This window comes from Falco rusticolus, chromosome 9 (genome assembly GCF_015220075.1).
Source record: "Falco rusticolus isolate bFalRus1 chromosome 9, bFalRus1.pri, whole genome shotgun sequence".
Lineage (NCBI taxonomy): Eukaryota > Metazoa > Chordata > Aves > Falconiformes > Falconidae > Falco > Falco rusticolus.
Genome location: NC_051195.1, coordinates 10,369,235 through 10,391,326, shown reverse-complemented (window position 1 = coordinate 10,391,326; position 22,092 = coordinate 10,369,235). Strand labels below are relative to the sequence as shown.

Here is a 22,092-nt window from a genome sequence, read left to right as displayed (position 1 = left end):
ATTCAATCTGTAGCACTCCTATTCCTCTGTTTCACAAATCAATCTTCCCCACATCATCCCAGAGGTACTGTGTTACTTATAGGCAATAGTCGCACTGATTTATAACGAGGTCCTTAACATCTATGGTTATTAAAAAAAATCCCATGTTACCTAAGGAGCAATTAGGTAGGCTTAATGATTGAATGCCAACTTGGAAAATCACATTTCCTTCCTGGAATCTCGCAGGAAGTTGCACAGTCGGACCAAAAGTTTCTTTCCTCTAATTAAGCTCTTGCATGACCATTTTCATAGCACGGTATTTTAATTGCACTCAAGAAATGGGAAGGACTGACACCGACACACCCAGCTACAGGACACTACCCGTGCAGTCATGTAACATTGACTTCAGGAAGGAAAGAATGAATTGGTTAGGGAGATCGTGGGATGAAATTGCTATAGATTTTGTGCAAGCTAGAATTACACTGAAATAAAACTACATTTCAGAAGTTCCATTCTGAAGCACAGGAGGTGAACTGATGTTTTACAGACAGCTTTGGCAGGTAGCGATGAACAGAAGAAGACTGGCTAGGCGTACGTGCGTACATCTCCCTGGGAAAGCTTTCCCAGTCTACACCTAATGAAATATGTTACAGGCATCCTGTTACGAAAAGGCTCACAATTGTAGTGGGGGTTCCCCACCCCACCCCTCTTTTTTTTTTCTCCAGAGTGTGAAAAATTGCATCTGCAAGGTTTTACTTAAACACGGTAACAGACTGAACAACCCTGCTTCTTGTAACCTAAAATACCTGCCACTTGTAACCTGAAACCTGAAATAAATCAGAGTGCTTCGGCATTATTCATAGTAATGTGTACATTTACAGTGCCTCACTGCCAGATGCTGAAGTCTTTTATGTGCATTGTCCCTGGAGCTTCATGAACCTGGAGAACACCTACCTTATGTAACACGAATAATTATTTGGGGAGGAGGGGAAGATTAAACATGAAATTACAATACAATAGTTTAGTTCTTAGGTGCAAACGTGATAGCTGATGCAAGAGTTAACACATCGATTAACAAATGACTGTCAGACAGTCAGAAATCACAAAGTTACAGAAAGCTTGGTTTTCAGAGAGCCTGAATGGGTTTAAAATTCAGTGGGATCTAGGGAAACTCATTCCCTCAGGTTTCTTTAAAAGTCTCAGTCTGGGACAAGGTTGTGCCCGCGGCAACAGGCAAAGCACACCAGCCAGCCCTGTGGGTCACTTGCTGTCGGCAGAGCTCACAGTGGAGTTGAAGGGTACAGTTTTTAATACTTCCTTCCCAAGCAACCAACCAGGAAAGAAATGAGGACTTTCTCCGTTCCGTCCATTCTGGGATATTCTTTCCAAGAAACGCCCCTCACGATCACCAGTTTAGTGCGGTAGGTGCCCAGGAGCCGAAGGGGAACGGGCGCTCACTGCAGCAGGTGCCGTACAAACACGGAGTCGTGGATAAAGCCTGCACAGGGGCAGCGATGGGGAGGGAGTGGAACATTCCAGCTCAGTGCATGAGAGGGACCTTCGGCTACCTCTCACTAATGAGTCACCCCTCCACGCTTTTGGAAAGCTTACTTGAAAAAAGGCAAGGAAGAAGAAAAAGGAAAAGGGAAGGGAAAGACAGAAGAGACTGCAGAGAGAAAAGGAAAAAAAGGGGAAAAGGATCCATTCTAAATATTTTTGCCTGTCTTATTCTAATTATGTTTTCATTAAATCTGGTTTGTCCAATGACCTCAAATAGTTCAAACTTAAATTTACACTCATCCTTAGCTACTTTAAATAGATGTGTGAAGAAGCCTCTTATCATCTTTTTTCACAGCAGAATCAGTTTTCTCAAAACAGATAGGCAAAAATTTCCCAGCATTAACCTTCTCTTGCTCTACACTATGCCACTGAACCCTTTGCGTTAAAGATCAGCTTTTACCCATCTTACTCCAAACAGAGAGACCAAAACTGAATGCTAGTCTTACAGCTTTCTGACAGGGCTCACAAAGAGTTAACATATATCCATTATCAAAGGAGCCCAAATAATTCCTAAATAGGAAGTTTGCCTCATTTGGGGGAAAGAAGAGCATTTCATTTCGGTTTCCACCCCCGTCATAAAAAGATTCATGATTTGTGCCTAGGAATATGTATGTAACTGTCCGTACTCCAGGTAAGGGGAATTTTTTGATGACCTGTGATCAAATTTTAATGAAACGAATTATTTTTGCAGAGCTGCGTGAGCATCTAATCTGATCTTTCTAAACAGCCTGACTTTCCACTTACTCTTCGAGGTAGAGGTACCCATTCTCCTGCGCCAACCTTCTTGCGTGCATCTGGGAATCCTTAGCGGTAGCGCCATAGGATATAACCATGGCACCGTACTCACGGCACATTTTCACTCTGGCCGGGGACGTGCTGGTTGACATGATGACGAACACTGGAATACGGAGCTCTGAGGCGTGGTAAGCAACAGCCATGGAAAAGTTACTGTCCGAGGCCACAATCACTCCCTTTCTTTGCTGATCCTAAAAAACAGGGTTGCTTATTGCATATTATATAGTGTCACAAAGTTGTCCCATATGATCCTGGATCATTCTAATGGTCTGACTTACTTATTTTCCTTTACTAGCTGATCATATTCTGATATAGCATATGCATGTCTGGTGTGATCTCAGGACTTACAAACCGAGCTGAGAGACAGCACAAGATCAGTCCCTGCTCCTGCACTCCCGTGGGTTCAACTCTTGTCCCACTGGAACTAGCTGCAAAACTCCAGCCAATCCAAGAGCTGCTGTCTGACCTCTCAGAGCTGATATCTAGTCCCTCTTCCCTGCCTGTGTGAAATTTTTTTCATTTCAGGTTCCCTAATAGAAGTATTTATTCATATTAGTACAGAAGTGCAGGAATAACCACTGTTTCTGGGCTGCTGTATCATGCCAATTATAATTATTATTGTTGCAGAGACTCAATAACCTCCTACGGCAAATGATAAACGAGCTATTCACCTAATGATACTGAAATTCATTGCAAAATTAATTGGTGATCTAGATCTTTCTCATGATCCATTGTAACTGAATTTCATCATCACTTAAAGTCTGGTGGTTTCAACATGTCAGAACTATAGTACACATTAAAACACTTTCATCTAAGTGCTGCAGAAAACCACCAATGTTTACATTTTGCAAGCTTTTCTTTGAAATATTGTTAAGTATTTCACCAGCAGATCAGCCAAGCATATATAAAGTATTTTATATTCAGATACTTGCAGACTATCTATGTTGTTCAGCTCAATGGTTCAAAAGGCAAGAAATGCTGTGATTCCATGGACATCATAGGTAAACGTATCTTTAATGCTGCTCCATTTTTATGAACCAGAACTAATCTATTTCTTTTTGACTGTTGACATTTTGCTATACCTGAGGCAATGATGTCAGAAGGTAAAGTACACCACGTTCCTTCACAGATCCTGTGTACTGAAGGAATTCTTTCTTCAGATAGATGTCCATTCCATACTGCTTGGATAGCCTAGAATACTGGAGTATAGAAATGTCGTTATGGGGATGTATGTAAAAGAAGAACCTTCCACACCCCATCAGCTCCTTGGTGAGACATGCATTCAGCTGCTATGTATGAGCTCTAAAAAATAAATTTCATAATCTATTTCTTTAGAAATACATGACAGTGTATTTCTACCCGATTCTTCTGGTTTATGGAAGTCTTTTTCAAACTCACAGCAGGGAAATACATACCCCATGCTATTACGAATTCTGAAAATAGCACTTGTTGTGGTCTTACTGTTCAAATAGAGATTTTAAAAGAAGTATTCTTATTTATTTCAAAAATCACCCTATGGTTTGATATTTTTGCACCTGCCAGAACTGATATTGAATACTCACCTCCTAAGAGACGCAAAAGCAGTTAGAAAATTCCTCTTTGAGTCCCATTACGGCTCCGCTACAGTTTCGGACAGCAATTCACTACTGAGTATTGTCCGTTTTGTATTCTAAGGCCAGTATGACATTAGAAAAGACATTATTTTTTGAAGAACAATGGAAATAAAAAAATACTTCCCAGGATTGCAAGTGTAAGCAGCAGCTGCTTGAAAATGCTCAGTGTTTGGAAAAGAAAGGATCCCAGAGCAGAGAGGAATTAGCAAGCATAGTACATGCAATGCAGTGTCCAAGTCCATGATTTTTTAAATTTTTTTTTTTTCAAATGGTGAAACTCACAGCATGCATCGCCATATTAATTTCCTGTTACCATATTATCTAAAACAAGAGTTTCAAACACGATAACTTGTGAAACAGCGCTGCAGTAAGCCTGTGGGTTCCAGTTCCCCAGGCTTACAGCGTCTCTATTTCGTAATTGGCTCTATCTCTTCCATTGCCTGCCAAAGCAAATGAGGACCTGGGGATTTAGGGAATCAAGCCCTCATTTATGATAAGTCACAAAGAGAGACAGTGTCATGCATATGGTGGATAGTGTACATTGTTAATATGTACTGACACATTTTTCAGACTGTGGGAGCTCCAAAGCGAGTTTATGTAAACTGAATGTATCTGAAACAGATACTTGCTTTAATGTATACAGCTAAACTAAGTATTTCAGATGAATGTTTCAAGGCTTTATAGTGGATGTGCTGATGTTAAATTCCTCACCCATAGGTGGGGCCAGATTCTCTATTTTGCTTCTGAAAATCCTGCAACAGGAGTTACCACTTGCTGCTCCTCTGCAAATCGCAGAACTGAAAGAATGGAAAGTGCTTAGTACTCTAATAGGATAATCGTTTCTATCCTAAACAGCCTAATCTATGGAGAATGCCCACGCAAAACAGAACAGGAACACCGGACAGGAAACACTGCTTTACTGCTTCTTCACGTTGTACTAGTTTTACCATTTTTTGGTTTTGTAGACAATCTTGGACTCCAGAGTGAACAATGAGAAAAAGAACTTAAGGAGATAAATCCTGTGACTTTATAAAGTTTCTAAGTCTCTGACATTTAAAAATATGTGTCATTAAGTCACTCTTTACCACAGAGGTGGTGTACTTCAGGCCATTTTCTTTCATTTTGATATTCAATATTTTACCTCTAGGTTACTCTTTTCTGCTTCCCTCAACTAAGGCTTTTTTATGTAGCCTAAATATAGCAATCACTTCTAGCAAAGGAGGTGTCGGTGCTATTTTCAGCTGTGCTGACCTGATGCGTGACCTTGTAAGACTTATTGAACCAGCCTGTAAGTTTTCCATTTTGTCACCGTGCTCTTATCTATGGACCACAGGTACTGGGTCTAATGTACATCACACGGCGCAGCCTCCATTTGGCATCCACAAAGCTAACATAAAGCAACCCTTAAGGTTCCTACATCAGTAACCAAACCAAGCGTGCAATTTAATGCTGATTCCTTGCTTTTCTATACGCACTACCACTAGGATATCTGGTATGATCATTCACGATGCCGTATCTCAGCTCCAGGCACACTCCTGCATAAGGATCCAAGATGCTCCATCCATGGTCTTACCTGCAGATCAGGAATCACCGCACAAAGTGTTTTTCCATTCAATTAACTGAATGGGTTATAGTCACGCTCACTTTTTTAACCCAAACATCTGCCCCTGAAAGGGAAACTTACCTCTCAGCGACGAGCTAAAATAAAGGTGATCTGTGATTTTCTTGACATTGCTCTGTGCTTTCAATACTTTGTTTTTGAACCAGTGCATGAAACATATACCAAGATATGACTTCTGCAGGAACATTACTTTCAACAGCAACAGTCATGGGCTGTTTTCACACTAAAACAAGTGGAGATACAGATCTTCCACCATTCTGATCATCCTAGAAACACAGTTCATAAAAAGAGACTAAGGAAAGTTAGCCTGTTTATCTCGGCAAAGTAAATGCAGAAAGCGGATACAACCATGTTGCATAAATCTGGCAGGGAAACCCAAGAGAAAAGAACTATTTAAGTCGAGGGGTGTTGTGGTTTAACTCCTGCTGGCAACTAAGCACCACACAGCTGCTTGCTCGCTCTCCCTCCCAGCAGGATGAGGGAAGAGAATCAGAAGGGTAAAAGTGAGAGAACTCATGGGGTGAGAAAAGAACAGTTTAACAATTTAAATAAAATAAAAAAATAAATTGTAATGAAAAGGAAAATAACAGAGAGAGAAAAAAACCCAAAGACAGAGAAGTGATGCAAATGAAAACCATTACTTGCTGCCCACTGACCGATGCCAGACCCTGAGCAGCAGACCCCCGGCAACTCCCCCCAACTTTACACACTGAGCATGAGGCCAGAGGGTATGGGACATCCCCTGGGTCAGCGGGGGTCAGCTGTCCTGGCCGTGTCCCCTCCCAGCTCCTGGTGCCCCCCAGCCCCTCGCTGGTGGGGCGGTGAGAGGAGCAGAAAGGGCCTCGGCTCCGGGCAGGCTCTGCGCAGCAGTAACCAAACAGCCCTGCGCTGTCAGCCCTGTTCCAGCACGCATCCAAAGCACGGCCCCACACTAGATGCTATGAAGAAAATTAATTCCACCCCAGCCAAAACCATCAAAAGGGACAAAGCTGCGTGAGAAGAAATGGTTTGAATTGGCCAGAGAGATCTTAATTACTTGTGAGCAGGAGCACGATCAGTTTACAAAATGTTTCATGTGACACGGATGTCTGCAGGAACAAAAGATGGACTCAGTGGTGCAGTCTTGCCTTTTCCTACATCAGGATGAGCTGGTTGGTTAATTTTCAGAGTGAAAGTGCTCATACATTTGGAGCACGTAGATGGCTCAGGGGATGGGGCCAAGGTGGACTTTACTAGTTTTGAGCTGTTGGTCTGATCCATCTGAGCTGAAGGTGTGAACAAGGTCCTTCCAGGACCCACATGGCCAAGGGTCCCCGAGCCTCACACTGGCAGATGTGCAGAGGCAGTATCCTGTAACTGTCTGGCAGAAATGCACAATGCCATGAGCTGCAGGGAAGGGATGATCCAGGCCACCAAAGGGTACGGAGCCAGCTAGCTCTGCTTTCCAAATTAAGCCGTGACACACTCGCTCTCCCTGCCCATAGACCTGCTTTTGTACAGCAAGATTTAACCCATCTAACATGACCAGAGCTGTCCAACACAGAGAAGTGCAGTGCTCATTACCTGCAACACAAATGCAAATCTTCTCTTCCTACGACAGTCTCTCCACAACAGCAGAATATTGACACCTTCACCCAGAGCACTGTCTGTGCTCAGGCACAACACTCTCAGAGGTTTGGTGGCAAACGATGCAATGTGCAGAGTGTGGTACGCTGCCTCTGTTCACCCAAGCCCTGGCCCCTGACCACCCATGCTGTACACGTGTTTGCCCACTCCCCCTGCCCCGGCTTTCCCAAGCAAGGCTCCAAGCAGACTTGTCCACTCCGAAGGAAACCCCAGGTACAGCTGCCAGGACGGTTTGCTCCCGAGTCACTCTGAATGGGAAGTGCATGAACGCAAAACACATCCAGCTTCTCTCCCCACACCCTGGCCAAGACTGCCCTGCAAGGTTCTTGTGCCACAATGCAGCCCCAAACGGTCTTGTATCATGTCCCTTGTCACAAGACGCACTTCTTCAGTAGTACGCAACAGAACCCACAGCTATCCTTATTTTGGGAGGTCTAAACTAAAAAAAAAAAACCATCATCAAAAGTAATTATGATGTCTCTGGATCAGCAGGCACCATCTGGGAACCAGGAAAACTGCCTTACAGAGCCACGCGCTGCGCTCCAGGGACCGTTAACCCAAGCAGTGGCTCAGACACCAGGGTCCCTTCCCTGTGCAGGTCAGAAATCAGCCCACGGCCAGTGAGGCTGGCGGGGTGCCTTGGTCAGCAACAGGGAGGGATTCATCAAGAGCGTGATTTGCATTTATGGGAGCGTCTCAGTCGTTTTCATACCTACACTGATTGATAGGTGCGTATGTTTGTGCGTTTATATTTTAATGTCCTCGTTTTGTTGAGGATGCGTGTGGCAGAACCACCTGGTTACAGAACGTATACAGCCTTGCCAGGCTGACCAGGCTAGGAGGGAAAACCTGTACCTTCAAACTCTTCAAATATGAGGGCTAGTTCCAAACCAGACCCTCCCACAAGCCTGCTTACTCAAACACTGACAGTCCGCCGCCTCCAACTCACGTTCCTTGTCACAAGAGTTTTTCACCAGGAGCATAACACCACACTACGTTAAGTTTACGTCTAATGTGGTTTACCCTCTGTCATTGCATCTTTGAGGATTTAGGTTAGTGTAAACAGGTAAGAAGAGGATTATTATTGACAGTTAACAGCAACTAATATGAACACGAGTCATCTTACACAGATCTATACCCTGCAGCTCACACATACTCTGCCTTCATTTCTGATCAACTTTTATAAAGAAAAGAAACATTGAGAGAATGCAAAGCCATAAAGTCTCCCTACCATGCAAGGGGTTTTCTGAACACCGCACTGGATTTTGAAAGCTGCTGCACTAATATCTTCAAATCGAATCAGCTTGTTACAGCTTGACAGGCTGCTCCTACTGCTTGACTGAGGGATGCGGGAAAGGGCATCCCTAAGTAACTCCTCATTACGGCTCACTATCTTCATTTCCCAGGTCTTCACGTCCCCGTTCAGGTAATCCTCCTCAACAAAATCTTTGAGTCTCTCAGGGTTGATAGAGGTTGGCTTCTGCCCAATAAGGCCATTTCTTATCTTCCCATCTTTACAACAGTGAAGATCACAAAGTGCTGGGGCATCTTGTTTCTTTATTTTATTGTCATCCCTAAAAAAAATAAAAGAAACTTGTTAGGAAAGCTTGGATGATGAAAGACTTGACATTTAGCATTTATGAAGGATGCACATCTCAGTTGTCCTTTGCCAGTCTCAAATAGGCAGACTGCATTATTCCTGTCTTATTACCTCTCTCGCAGGTGCATTGACAGCTACTGTAACCAGCCAGCTTTTAGAAAAGCCACAGGTAACCTGGCATGCGGACAAACTGGGAAACCGTCATACCCAAGAGACCAAGAAAGCTATAATCCATGCTGTCTGGGCAGCCCAGATCTTCCTCAGTAGTCAGTACTCAATCATCAATGATCCCAGTTCAGCATTTCCAGAAATTTTGGAATAAATGGAATTGTATTTGCTGTACGCAACTCTGTGTTTTTCAAAAAAGGCAAATAGCTGCTGCGGAGCATTCCCTTATACTATTAATAGCAGCATCAAATGTCATTACGTGGCACACAAGAGGTCTGCTTCTCTGCTCCTGCGTACTTGCGGAGCATACTCCTGACAGCCATCGACTGCCTCCTGACAGGAAGGAAATTACTTTGATAAGGGAGAACAATTATATCCTACTACAGAGGCAAAGAACTAGGTCTCCTGATCTGCAAGATAACACTTCATAAATAAGAACACCCGCAGATAAGATGACATCATGATGCCACACAAACCTCATTGCCCAAGGAACTTTGGAGAGACAACGCTGCTACAAAAATTTGCCAGTTTTCCTACCTTCAGCTGCCTTACTCTATGTCCCACAGCATTCAGGAGTTCACAGGGGATAACATACTGCAGTGTAGGATCTTGCAGCCCTACTAACAAATAAATGCCAACCTTCTAGGAATTCTTGGAATTTGGAAAGTAATGTGGGGGAAAAGGAGCATTAAGCAGAAGACCAGTGATTTGGAGAAGAGCTGATTACCACCCCTGCTGTGTGGTTATGATTACACAGATGGTATAAGCCTCTCTACACAACCAGCTCAGTTTTATTTATTATTTTATTTGGAAGAAAGGGTTTTCTAAAAAATATGCATGTTAAATTATGTCTGAGTTTTTAGCATCATCTCCAACAAAAAATACTTACCATTTTCACAAAATAATTTGGGTTTAAGTTATACAATTATTCATCAGCAGGGATAGCTAAAGCAAACGTTGCCCTAGTTTTACAGCAGCAATCAGCAGTGTAATATGCATTGTAATAATTTCCAAAAAGAATTTTAAAATATTTAGAAACAGCTGCTTCTTTGAGCAGCTGCCCCACTTGTGGCAGAGCCATCCGTTTTCTTTGTGATCCAAATAATCTGTGCCAGTAGCTCTGCTTCCTGTTACACTTCCAATTGTTTCACTGAGGGCTTCATATAACAATATGGGCAACATAAAAGGTTTTGTTATTTGAATCAAATAACATACCAGTAGCATCAATAATACTGTGTATCCTCACAGGACACAAAAAAGACAAATTTTGCTGTAAGGTCTTCACTCTCCAAAATTAATGAGAACCACAATAATTTTCTAAGATAAATAAATAAAGTATTTACACATGTTTATATTGAAACTTGTGATTTAAAATATTTTCCCAATACTGTACCTTAAAGCTGATACACCCAAAGAGCAGGCATTCTGCCTTCAAATTAAATACCTTATCAAGTAGCAATATTCCATGCTTTTCTGCATTTCTGTTCCTTTGTGGTTAGAGAGTTGGAACACTTTATCAAGATGTGAAGTTTCCAGTGTTAGTTCTCATGCATATCAGTTAGCTTAATGCAAAGATGAGAATCAGATCCAATTGTGTCCTGGTGAACTTGTTACAGCACAGCCCCTGGCACAAGCAACAGCTATCAGCACCTAAGAGGCCACATCGCTGTTAGGCGTTTGTATCCTACCTCCCCCCAAAAAAACACTTTCCGTACCACAGTAGACCATAACCACTCCAAAATAGAAAACCATATGCACATGATCCCTGGGCATATTATCTAAAATGTTCAGCAAGCATTAGCAATAAATGATATTTCTGGCAGTGGGTTAAAAGGGTATATGTAGGGTAAAATATACAGGCAGATCAAAAATTTGCAATTTTTCTATGTAAAAAATTTTTTTACTGACTGGCATATGAAATAGGAAATAAAGTCACACTTTTTCCTTCCATCTGTTGCAATCAACTACAGAAAGTCCATAAAAAAAGAAAACAGCCAAAGATGACCCCCAAAAAGTCCATTGATGAACCAGGGTTCTGCTAGTAAGTACAAATTCCAGTGTACTGCCTCACCACACTAGCGCCATGAAATATTTTTACCTGCAAATAGAAAGGCCATAACGAGATATTGATTTTTGGCCCTAGTCTCGGATTTCCTTTTCTTTGGCCGTACAAAGGAGGTAAGTAAATCAGATTCTCAGTCTTTGATCTGCAGCATTGCTTTCATGAACAGTGAACAGCTGCTCAGGACCCTGATGGAGACAACACCTTATGACCATTGGAAAAAAAAAGAACAGAAGTCTAACAGCTGTAAAATACATATAGGCTCTTCAAGCTTGAGATATGTTTAGAGAACATTTGAAACATTACCATCGCAACGTTTAATATGGAAACTATCATCCATTTGCCTCTGAGAGGTCAGCAGCCTCATTACAAAAGGAATATCAACATTCTATTGTATATGTATGTATTGTATTTATTTCAGATGACTTTTTATTCTCCTTCTATGTACGTATTTTTCATTTACATTAGTGGATGACATTTTTTCCCTATTGAATCTGCCTGGGTGTGCCACAGACCCACTGAGAGCTCCCCAGCTCCCAAGGTAGACAGCGGATTGGGGTTTGATAACCCGTCGCAAACAGGCAACTAGTAACCTCGTCGGGTCAGACGCATTTCTCTCCTCACACACGGCTGACGTGCCTGGCAGAGATCAGCTCAGCATGCATCGCTTTTGCAGGAACAGTCCAAGCAGGCAGGAAAGCATGCAAGGGCTCACAAAAAAGACAGCATGCTACTGCTCGTGCACAGTAACAAAATACAACTCCTATTCCAGTGACCATGCCCACCAGATGAAAATCTGAGCCAATATAAATACAAACCCTGGCATTACAAAACTTTGCTTCTTTCAAATGGATCACTTTGTCTTTTTTGGAGTTTGTCTAGGAAAGTTTTCATAAAAAAGTCTGTCTATTTCCAGCCTTAAAACAAACATGCAGCTGGCAAGCTTTGTTAGGTGGTTATAAATTGCAACATTTTACCCTTAAAATGATTAGTAAAAGCAAACATGAAAATACTGTTTATAAACCTACTTTTTCGAGAACAGCTGCTCAGCATAACTGTAAAAAATAAGAGAAGATCCAAATGCAGACATTCCATAGATAATTAAGGAACTGGAAATACTATTATTTGTTTAAGCAGATAGCTTTACATAGTTTAAAGTCTCAAAGCCAATGCAAAGACAGCGTGTGCCAAAATGTACTTGCAGAATGATAAAAAGCAACAACTCGGAATGAATAATTTTTCTGTTTCTGTTTTTTTGAATATACTGATAATTTTCGTCGAGCTAAATAGCACCGGGGAAAGCAAGTTTGGAAAAACAGTAATAAACTAAGAAATTAAGAAAAACAACAAATAAGATTTTGGGAGGATAAACCCCAGTTGCAGTACATGCTATACCTAAAGACCACAAACTGCTGCCTTCTTTACAGGGAGAAAGAGATGCCCACACAGTTACCCTGCAGTGATGGGACACTGACATGCCCCCATCAGATGACACACAGGCAGATTGCCTTCCTCAGGATCCATGAAACAGACTAACCAGATTAAACTGATATACTGAATCTCTTCAGCTTCTAAAACTGAAGGAGCAAAAATTCTGCAGTCACAGATGTCCAGGGAGTAACAAACTGGGAAGGATTAGTCACTGTTTCTCCCAATATAAGTGTTAGGGGGAGATCATGTGAAAATACCAGAGAAAATTTAAAAGTTCCCTTCTTACAGAAAATAATTAGCTTGCAGAACTCATTGCCACAGGACGCTGTGAAGGATAAAATTGTGCAACTGTACGGAACTAGGTCTAATAGTGACCAATAAACACATCGGTCAAGAAGGAATCGCTGATTCAGGCAGCCCCTAAGCACGCACTTGGCAGACATGAAAGCGTACAAGAGGAAGCATCTTAGGTGGCTTTTATTTTTCTCCAAGCTCCTGTTACTGGCCACCACTATAGAGAAGGCACAAAGGTCGACTGCTCTTTGGTCTGACCCAGTGTTGGCATTTTGATTGGCAGACATACCCGATGTCAGCATTTGGCCCATTTGGCAGCTTTTACACCTCTTACAATATGAGTCACAACAACATGTTTTGAGGCAGAAATGAAGCTGGAATTATGGGCACACGCTCCCATGTTACTGTGCTGCTTCACAGACAGAAACTCAAGTGTCACAAAGGAAACAAAGGCATTTTAGCCTAAGACTCAAACTTCAGAATTTCTTTGTCATTTCTGCAGCAGCTTTTATCGTCTGCATTCCCCACGATAGGCACTCATCATGAAGAGGGACTGACAGCATGGTACAAGTTCCATAGAATATTTTAGCATCCATACAGGTCTACGCCATGACAGGGGCTTCAAACTCCAGTGCCAGACTTGGGCTGATCACTGGCACAGTGCAAACTGGCAAAGCATTAAGCTTGAATACACTTCAAACCATCCCAGTGAACTGGAGCTAGCCTGTAATTAACGCATCGGCATTTTGACATATTTTCTCTGTATGTGGATTTTTAAAAAAAAATGACGTTTTGAGGCTGGAGGTTTCATAAGCTCCTATTTATGTGCTGTCATCGTCTTCAGGCTCCCTGAAGACCTTCCTGGAGCACACCAAGCAACAGACATTGGTAAGATACAGTTTTAGACGTACTTGTCATCTGCCTTCTGGATAAATGGGCTCAGATCTCATGCCTGCAAGTTCAGAATACTTATTACAGCAGAAAGTAACCCCTTTAAAGGCACTTCTGCCTCATTCCTCAGTGTTGAGCAGAGATGAGTCACATACCGGTGGGGGAGTGTCTGTGCGACAAGGGAAGCAGCCTGCTGCAGGTAGCAGTTTGCTTGGCTTATGACTGAGATTTCACTAGGGCTGGGATCTCCTCTCAAAGGAGTGAGAAAGAGGTAATCCCAGGGTATGACAGAGAGGGCCCTTTCCCTCATCCAAATCCCTCTTTTACCCAGAACCTCCCCAGCTCCATTAATCCTTCTTATTCTACATCCCCAGCCCCATCTCCTCTGACCCTTCAGGATGACCGAGCCTTCCCACCCTGCTGACACTGCCCCTGTTTGTTGCAATACCCCTTCCCAATAGCTCCTAAACATTCCTGTTCCATCCCAATTCCTCTTCTATGTTTTTATCCCCGGTCCCCAATGACATCCAAATGCTTCAATAGTGGCAATTTTTAAAAGCATCCCAGCAGCTTGTTTAAGTGGGCCTTTATGAAAGAGAAATGATAGAAAAATTGAAGCTCGATGAGATACAAATAGCAAGAAACATCATTAACAGATGTTATCTTCACTGCTAGTATTTCTAGGTTACTGCCCCGTATAGTGTCTGAGCATCCTCCACAGCACCACAGGGTCTTGCAAGTAAACTGCTCCAGGCATGGGGAAGGAACACGCTAGATCTCTCTTTGACAATACAGTTAAAAAAGATCAAAGACAATACTGCACTCAAATATTACTTTCTTGAATCACCATTATTTTGTACTAGTACTTAGAGACATCTGTTTGAAACTGTATCACTCCAACTAGCGGCAATTAGGGGATGGAAATTTAAAATGTATCTCTGACATTCAGATACACAAACCCTCGGCAAAGTGATTGTTCCTAAGTCACATAGGAATCACCAACACCTTGCCCTAAGCAGAAATATATATTCAGTAATCATTAGCTCAACTTCACTGATAGAAACTGGGGCACAGACAGATCGAGTGACTTGCCTAAGACTCCAGCAGGAAGTTCATAGCAGGGCTACTTAGCAGAGTGTCTTAAAGACAAAGAGATCAGGGCTTAGTTACCAGCCCGCACGACACAAATGTTAGGGGATGTATGCACTGCGACCATCCAACACAGACAGGTACAGAATAAGCAAGCCTTGAGGCTGAGCAGGCATTCATAACCCTACCACATCATGTCACAGGTCTGACAAAACCAGGTGGTGTTACAGCAGCAACAAAGGCAAAGAAAGCTCAGGCTCACGCAGGGAACAATCAAGCTGCCTCATCACTTCTGATAAAGTATCCCCTTACTGTCTGTAAGTCAGATTTGCCAGAGCCCGAGCCTAGCACTATATCTCCCTTCATCTGTGGTCAATAATCCATTGCCAGGCTTCCACACACACTATGGAGGTGTCATTGCTTACTGCTGGCAATGGCAACTGGGTGCCAGCTGCCAAGCAGATAACATGAGAAAAAGTAACCTGGAAGCCAGAACTCGGAATGGCAGCCCTCTTGGGTACCTCTGCTTCAACACCTTCCAAGTGCCCTTCAGACCCATCCCTCTAAGCAGTGCTTATAGGATGTTCACAGCTGTGCACGTCAAATGACCACTGCCAAACACCACACACAGTTTGACAGTTAAAACTCTTCACATAATTAAACTTTTTTCCTCTTTAAGTTAAATGTATTCTGAGTTTAGAGGTTCTCTGGTGATTACACATCTCCATAATTCACTTGTAACAAAGAACAAACAGCATAACCCGAACTAGAGGGAAGAGTGCTCCTGTAACGAGAGGACTGCTTTAAGATTCTCAGTTCGCTGCAGAACACATCACATCGCGCGTGACTTTGGGCAACCCATTTTTTCAGTGTAGAACTGGAATCTTGTCTTCCCCTTTGGTGTTTCATAAGGGTTTATTAACAGCATTAAGCCCACTGAAACAATTTATGTTTTAAATATTACCAACATCTGTGACTATTGGCAGGATGCAGGAAACGAGAATGGCCCCTTCTTTATATCACATCTGGGAACACCAGGTTGTGATCTTGCTAGCTTTATCCAGATAATAAAATTCGGGGAGAAAACACTATGGAAAAGGTTAAGAGTGAAGTTATGCAAACATAACCATGCCACGTGGGTGCACACACCCCAGCCTGTGCTGTGCAAGGGCACTAGACATCTCCCAAATTCCATCTGCACCATCCAAGCCTGAAAACAGGAATTCAAGAAGACCATAAACACCATAACAAAGACAACCGTGGAATACCTGTAATTACAGGATCTGATACAGGCTATCCCACCATAAATTTTCAGCAGTCCACCGGCCTGCCTAAGGTTATTTCTAATGCCATACTCATGAAGAAATAAGAAAGCTGAACTCCGCAGGCTTGAAGTATTCAGTTCTCCACCGCTGCTAGTGGATGACTCCAAGAACAGCTCACACTCACAGAGCCCTGGGAGATCTGGGAGATACTGGAACATTACAAACAATTTATTTTATTTTTTTTTCAGAAAGTAAGGAAAGGAAAAAGAAAGCATTACCTATATAGCACAGCCACTAAATAAACAACGAGGTGAAGCAAAACTCCAACTACGACACCGTAAGGAGGCAGGAGGGGTCCAGGGGTTGTCATGTCCGTGGGCCTGGCCCTGGGTGGACCCCGAGGGCTGACCATGACCCCTGAGGGGGAGAAAGAGGCACTCTAGCTCTAAGTCAGACAGCAATATTCTCCAACCTTTGCCAGAAAGGATCGTAGTCTTCATCTTCCCTGGAGTAGTCCCTGGGAGTTCTGTTTTTTAACACCCTGGAGTAGAGAAACTGCGCTGCAAAGTTCATTGTAATTCCGGGTGCAAAGCAAAGCTGGGAGCCTGCGGGCAGGGGACACACTTGCCTGTGAGAAGTGCCAGCCCTGCAGTGCCTGGGTGGGAAACAGTGGGCGGCGTGCCGTAAGCGGCTCTCCAGCGCTGCTGGGGGAGGGCAGTGCCTCCGAGAGAGACGGCTGCTGCTATTTAAAGAGATTATTTCAGAGGCCAACCTGTCCTTGTCAATTTGAGTCAGGGCCTGGATTATGCTTAGGTGACGCTCTGTTAGCAGGACACTCGAAGCTTTAGTTCGTTACTTACCGCTTAGCTGTGGGGCATGATCCAGACACGCTGGAGGGCCCGCGGTTTCATCGCGTGCGCTCGGGAGGCAGAGGCAGCAGGAAAGGGATGCTGGCTTTGTGGTGGTGGTCACCCACAGGGATCCTCTAAGGCAGCACCAAGGGACACCGGTCTTTGTGACTAAAGCACAGAGGAGACCGATTACTTCGCTCAGGTCTTCTCTTGGCATACGTCCTTGCAGCAGAAAAGCAGAGATATCCAGATCGTACAGCGAGGAAAGAAGAGATCATCTAGGGAAAAGACTGTGGCAACAGATATAAAAAACCCAAACAGCGACCCGAATCTGTTCTGTATTGCCCTGAGAGCGCTAGCAAAGGCAGGGCCACGTTTCCAGATGCAGAATGGCTGTGCAGTGGGGATGGGAGCAGGGGGTCCTTCTGTGGTTCCTCTACTCTGGAACACAGCCCTGATGGAGTGCTTGGGGACTGCCCCAGTGTGCCTTTGAGGTGTCAGCGGACCCTCAGTGCCCTCTGCTTTCTGCTGACAGCATACAAAGTCTTCACATCCAAGACAGAGAACAGATGCATCATAAAATCTAACCCAAGCTGTGACCTAACCCTCCTCACAGAGTACCATGAGAAATATTACCATCTGCTTTATATGGGAAAGTCAGAATAAATGCTCAAATACTCGTCTGGGATCTCTAGGACACTGAGCTGTGCTGGTGGAGCCTCCCCTACCCTGGTGTGGCAGCGGGGTCCATGCTCCCCTACTTCATCAGTACAGATGAAGCTCCAGTTTCACCGTTTTTTCCCATCTCTCCCACCCAAAAGCCCTTTCTCCTGCCCTTCCAGGTGATGGATGTGTGGAGGTGGCACATGCTACACGTGGCCACAACCTGGCAGCACACTGCTGCCAGAAGCAAAGAGACAAAAAAACAGCCAGCTGCTGCCAGCATTTGCAGAGTGAGGTTCAGGCCAACTCCACCAGTGCCTGGAAGCACAGAGAGAAGGTGGGTGCAGTTACCACTTGGCTCGTAACGCATCTGAAGTGCAATGGTGGGCAGCAAAGGGAACTAAAAAGTAGTGAAAATCACAGTGCCTAGTTTTTGGGGTGTCTGGGAATCCAGACTGATGCACTGAAGTCTTGATGTGAATTCAGCTCCTCACAAAATGAGGCCCCCGATCTGTAATTCGCACCTGCAGACCACGCAAAAGCAGTAGAAGGATTTTTGGGACCATTCAGCCAAGTAGTTGGAAACAAACTCACCAAGCTGTTTCAGGACAGAGGTACGCGAAGTGTTGAATTGCTGTCCTTCTAAAACACTCCCAGACAAACAGCACATAGGGAAAAAGGGATGGGACTGAATCCAGCGCTCATGTTTTAGTGTGTAAAATCAATGATTAGGACTGGAAAGAAGTGGAATATCCAAGTCTCAGAATAACAGTTTCACACTCATCAGGTTGTATATGACTGCCTGCCTTCCTCCCTCAGTCCCTGGCAAAAAAGCTATTAAAAGATAGCATAATGTGGAAAGTAACAGCTGCTTCTTTTTCTAGTAAACCTTCTAAACAAGGTTATGCTGCTTTTTGCCCAAACTGAAAAATAAAATAGGACCATTTTGCCATGAAAATGGAAAAACAGTGCTTCATTCTCTTGTAACCAGAGAGAGTTCAGTTTGGACAGCACAGGGAAAAATAGCTATTACCATTGTAAATAAAGACTTCATTGAATTACAGGACTTGAAAGATGGTTCTGAAGGGTTAGCCAAGTTTTTCCCCACACTAAATAAAACTAATAACATTTCCAACCTCAGTGAGAACAGCATGGGTGGGAAGCGACAGTCTATCCAAAGCGGAGAATTCTTTGCAGAATTTGATCAGTCGCAGAAGGGAAGAGGGTGGGGACAGTCTGCAGCTAGGCCAAGAAAAACAATAGAAGTTGTTCAGAGAGTAGCAACACAGAAAACCAAAATGATAATTTAGGATTACGCAATGTATCGATGCAAATGTGGTGGTAAACCACTGTAATAATCAGATGGATAAATAAATCTAGACAATTCAAAAAGAATTACCAACTTGAAAAAAAAAGAAAAAAGAAAAAGAAAAAGGAATAGACACCAAAAAGCTTCACATTTCCTTCTAGTTTAACATACTAATTTAACTGACATTTCAGTTTCTGTATAAACCAATATTTACAGAGCAGACCAGAGTTCCCCAGTGTTTCTATTTGTCAGATAGAAGCTGACCCATGGTAGTGCAACATCACGTTCCCATTCGTTATCTTTAGGGAGCTGAGAAAAGACTGGTAAGGTAGATTGAGATCGGTGGTAACAGATCTAGCTTCCTCAAGCTGTATTTTATAGTGGCTGAGAGAAAGGACAGCATCAATTCAAAGAATGTATTTGCTGGTGCAAAAGGCTAGAGGGAAGTCTGGGTATGCTTTGTGTAAAGTTACTATGTGGGACAGGCTGCATCTGCTTATCAGGTAAGCATTTTGCAGAAAGGATGAACTATTTCTCAAGACAAAGAGCAAAAACATTACATTGGAGGTCCAAAAATTATTTCCCCAAAAGAGTATTTATATACATAAAAGCTCGAATTCTAAGATGCCAAACCAGTACCTTTCAACAGCTGAGCGAAAATAGGGAACTCCAGCATAAAGTTTGTGCTTTGCTGTTACAAAAAAAATGCACACTCTCTACTACTGCGACTAAATAACTGATTAGAACCAGCATAACAATTTGGGTTATTTAGCTCTCTGATATCCCGCTTAACTCAATTTCAACTTGTAGGTTAACATTTTTCATGCAGAGGCAGTAAATTAGCATTGCAGATGCATGATAGTATCCAATAATCTATTTGAATCCATCTCACAAAATGATACTAATTAGCAAAGACTGTATCTAGTTATCTTTGGGTAGCATGAGATACCTTATGTCATCACTGACTCCAGGCTTTTTGTCCTTCTGGGTCTAAAGCACCGGTCACGCGGTGATGTTCACATCAGAGGAAAAGCGCACTAGCTGAAGCCCTGAAAATCCGTATTTGTGCAGAGCACAGCACCTGTGATCGGCAGCATCACCTTCTGCTATTTCAGACGGCATTAGAACATCACAGCAGCACCGTATAATTTCAAAGTACTACTATAATCATTAACTTTATTTTCACTAACAAAGCTCACCAAGCATTCAAATGGTAAGTGAATGTGAGCTGAAACACAATTAGCACGTCCGTCCGTGTCCCCCCCCCCCCAGACTTACTCTCAAAGGAATTCTGATTTGCCGCAGTCTGTAGATACTACTACGTGATGCTTTCAGAGGCTTAAAAAACCTTTGGAGTGTTTGTATGTCACTGCTTAGATCCAACAGCAGTGATGAACCGGTGACAATTTCTGAACGAACACTAACGCCTCGCCGGGGTGCCATACACCAGCCCCTCTGGGCACCGGCACCTACGTGAACTCCTCTGCTTCTCCGCCAGCCTAAGCACAGCCAAGGTCAGGTACGTAACGGTTTGGTGTCTGTTACTCTGACCTAGACTCCCCTCGATCTAAATCCTCTTCCCTCCACTCCCGCTGCGCTTATTTAAAGCGCTGAACTGCCGGTGGCAGCTCCGACCGTGCTGGAGGTGAGGTCACCACTCTTGCAGGTGCCACTGCGAGCAGGGCAAAATGAAGGAGCCACCTGAGCCGAGGACAGGGTGGGTGGGAGACAGAGCAGCTCCTGGGGGAACCTGGTGGCCGTGCAGCCGGGAAAAGATCACCTGGTGAGGCAGTTCCCTGGCTGCCTGGTGACGCTGGCCCGTGATAGCCAGCCTGCTCCCTGCGCTCCCTCCCCTGCCCTTCTGCCGGGCCACCCCTGGCCACCTCGCCTCCGCTCCGCCCGGTCCCACCTCTCTTTCCACTGACTCCATCAAGGCTGAGCGATCAAGTCCCTCCCAGTGGTTGTTTCCCAGTCTTGGTATCTAACACCAGCAGAACCCTTTCTACACCCTGGACTGGTGCAATTTCTTCTCAATTCAAACCACAGTCTCTTGTTCTATCAGCTTCTCCTAATTCACCTCCCGAACAATAGTTTAAAGAAAAGAGATTACTTTGGAATTGTTTACAGCATCCTGACGATTTACATGACTTCTCTCTCCTCACTTCTGGTGCTTCTTATTCCTTGAACACACGCAATGAGCCCTCTGCTCCCCTTCCACATTTGTCATCCTCTAGTCTTCTATTTCTTCTTTTTTCAATGTTAATTAGAAGAAACCTTCGGCAGTCACCACTGTGAAACAGAAAATTACCCATCATTATTGTGTAGATAGCAAAGAGTAGTATCCAAGAAGGAAAAAACAGAAAGCACTTACAGAAATAAAAATACAAAATTACATAGATGGGTATCTGAATTAAAATATATATATATTTCTGTTATTCTTACAATGAGTTCCAGTGGTGGGTCTGAATTAAAGAACAGTTGGGACAGATAATTTAAAGCATTTTACTACATCTGGACAGAGTATTGTAACAGATATTTTAACATATTTGGAGCCAACTGGTCTCTTGAAGCAAGGTAGGGTGTCTTATAACCTGGCATTGGAAATGGGTTCCATGCTATCCTGATTTCCTGCAATTACCTTGTTTCAGGTGATAATTCTTGCTCTTATTTGTTTCATCCTTAACACTAACTAGAATATCCATGCAGATGCAGCAAACTAATAGCAGGTGTAACCACCATCAGCCTCCCCCTTAAACACATATGGAACTGATCACACTTCAAGGATCTCATTAGAAAAAAATTTCAAAATCAGGGATGGAGGACAAGAATCCAAAAGCCACATCTGTTTTCTAACAATCTGAATTCATGTCCTTCCTCCAGAGCTTGTGGTGCATGCTAATCTTGTTAGTCTACTAATTTGTTCATACCCTCACAAGGGGTTTCATGCCTTAGATCAGCTTTTAATATACATTTTTTCATGGGCACTTCTCATTCATGATTACACAATTTCCCTATGGCAACTACCACAAATTCTCCTAGTAAACAGTAACATTAGGGATGTATTTGTCTTTTAACACAGTTTTGTAGGTGGAATTCAAAAGGTGAGAAGCCAGTACCATACAGTAATAGCTAGCTGTCTGTTGGGGAATCTTGTTGGACAGGATCCACCACGTGATTAACCACGCAGACAGCAGGATGAAAAAGTTCATACACATTCTTGTTCGGTTTCTGCCTAGCAGCATGGGTCGGAAGCACGCTTGAAGAAAAATTGCAGC

At 43.3% G+C, this 22,092-nt stretch overlaps 1 protein-coding gene across 4 annotated transcripts in view; it reads right to left on the bottom strand.

Annotated features, from left to right (window-relative positions):
* The window catches only part of LOC119153349 (putative threonine dehydratase), a 34,342-nt gene extending 17,288 nt beyond the window's left edge, over nucleotides 1-17,054 (bottom strand). The window contains exons 1-4 of one of the 4 annotated variants that reach the window (XM_037399753.1): nucleotides 16,855-17,054; nucleotides 8,426-8,768; nucleotides 3,417-3,533; nucleotides 2,284-2,525 (exon numbers count right to left, since the gene is read on the bottom strand). In XM_037399753.1, coding sequence (XP_037255650.1) covers nucleotides 2,284-2,525; nucleotides 3,417-3,533; nucleotides 8,426-8,593 — 527 coding nt within the window. In that variant the 5' untranslated portion in view covers nucleotides 8,594-8,768; nucleotides 16,855-17,054. Of the gene's footprint in view, nucleotides 1-2,283; nucleotides 2,526-3,416; nucleotides 3,534-8,425; nucleotides 8,769-15,997; nucleotides 16,249-16,272; nucleotides 16,444-16,466; nucleotides 16,719-16,854 lie in introns of those variants that run through there. The other 3 variants (XM_037399752.1, XM_037399751.1, XM_037399750.1) reach the window with 3 other exon arrangements.
* Between the last annotated feature and the right edge of the window lie 5,038 nt (nucleotides 17,055-22,092).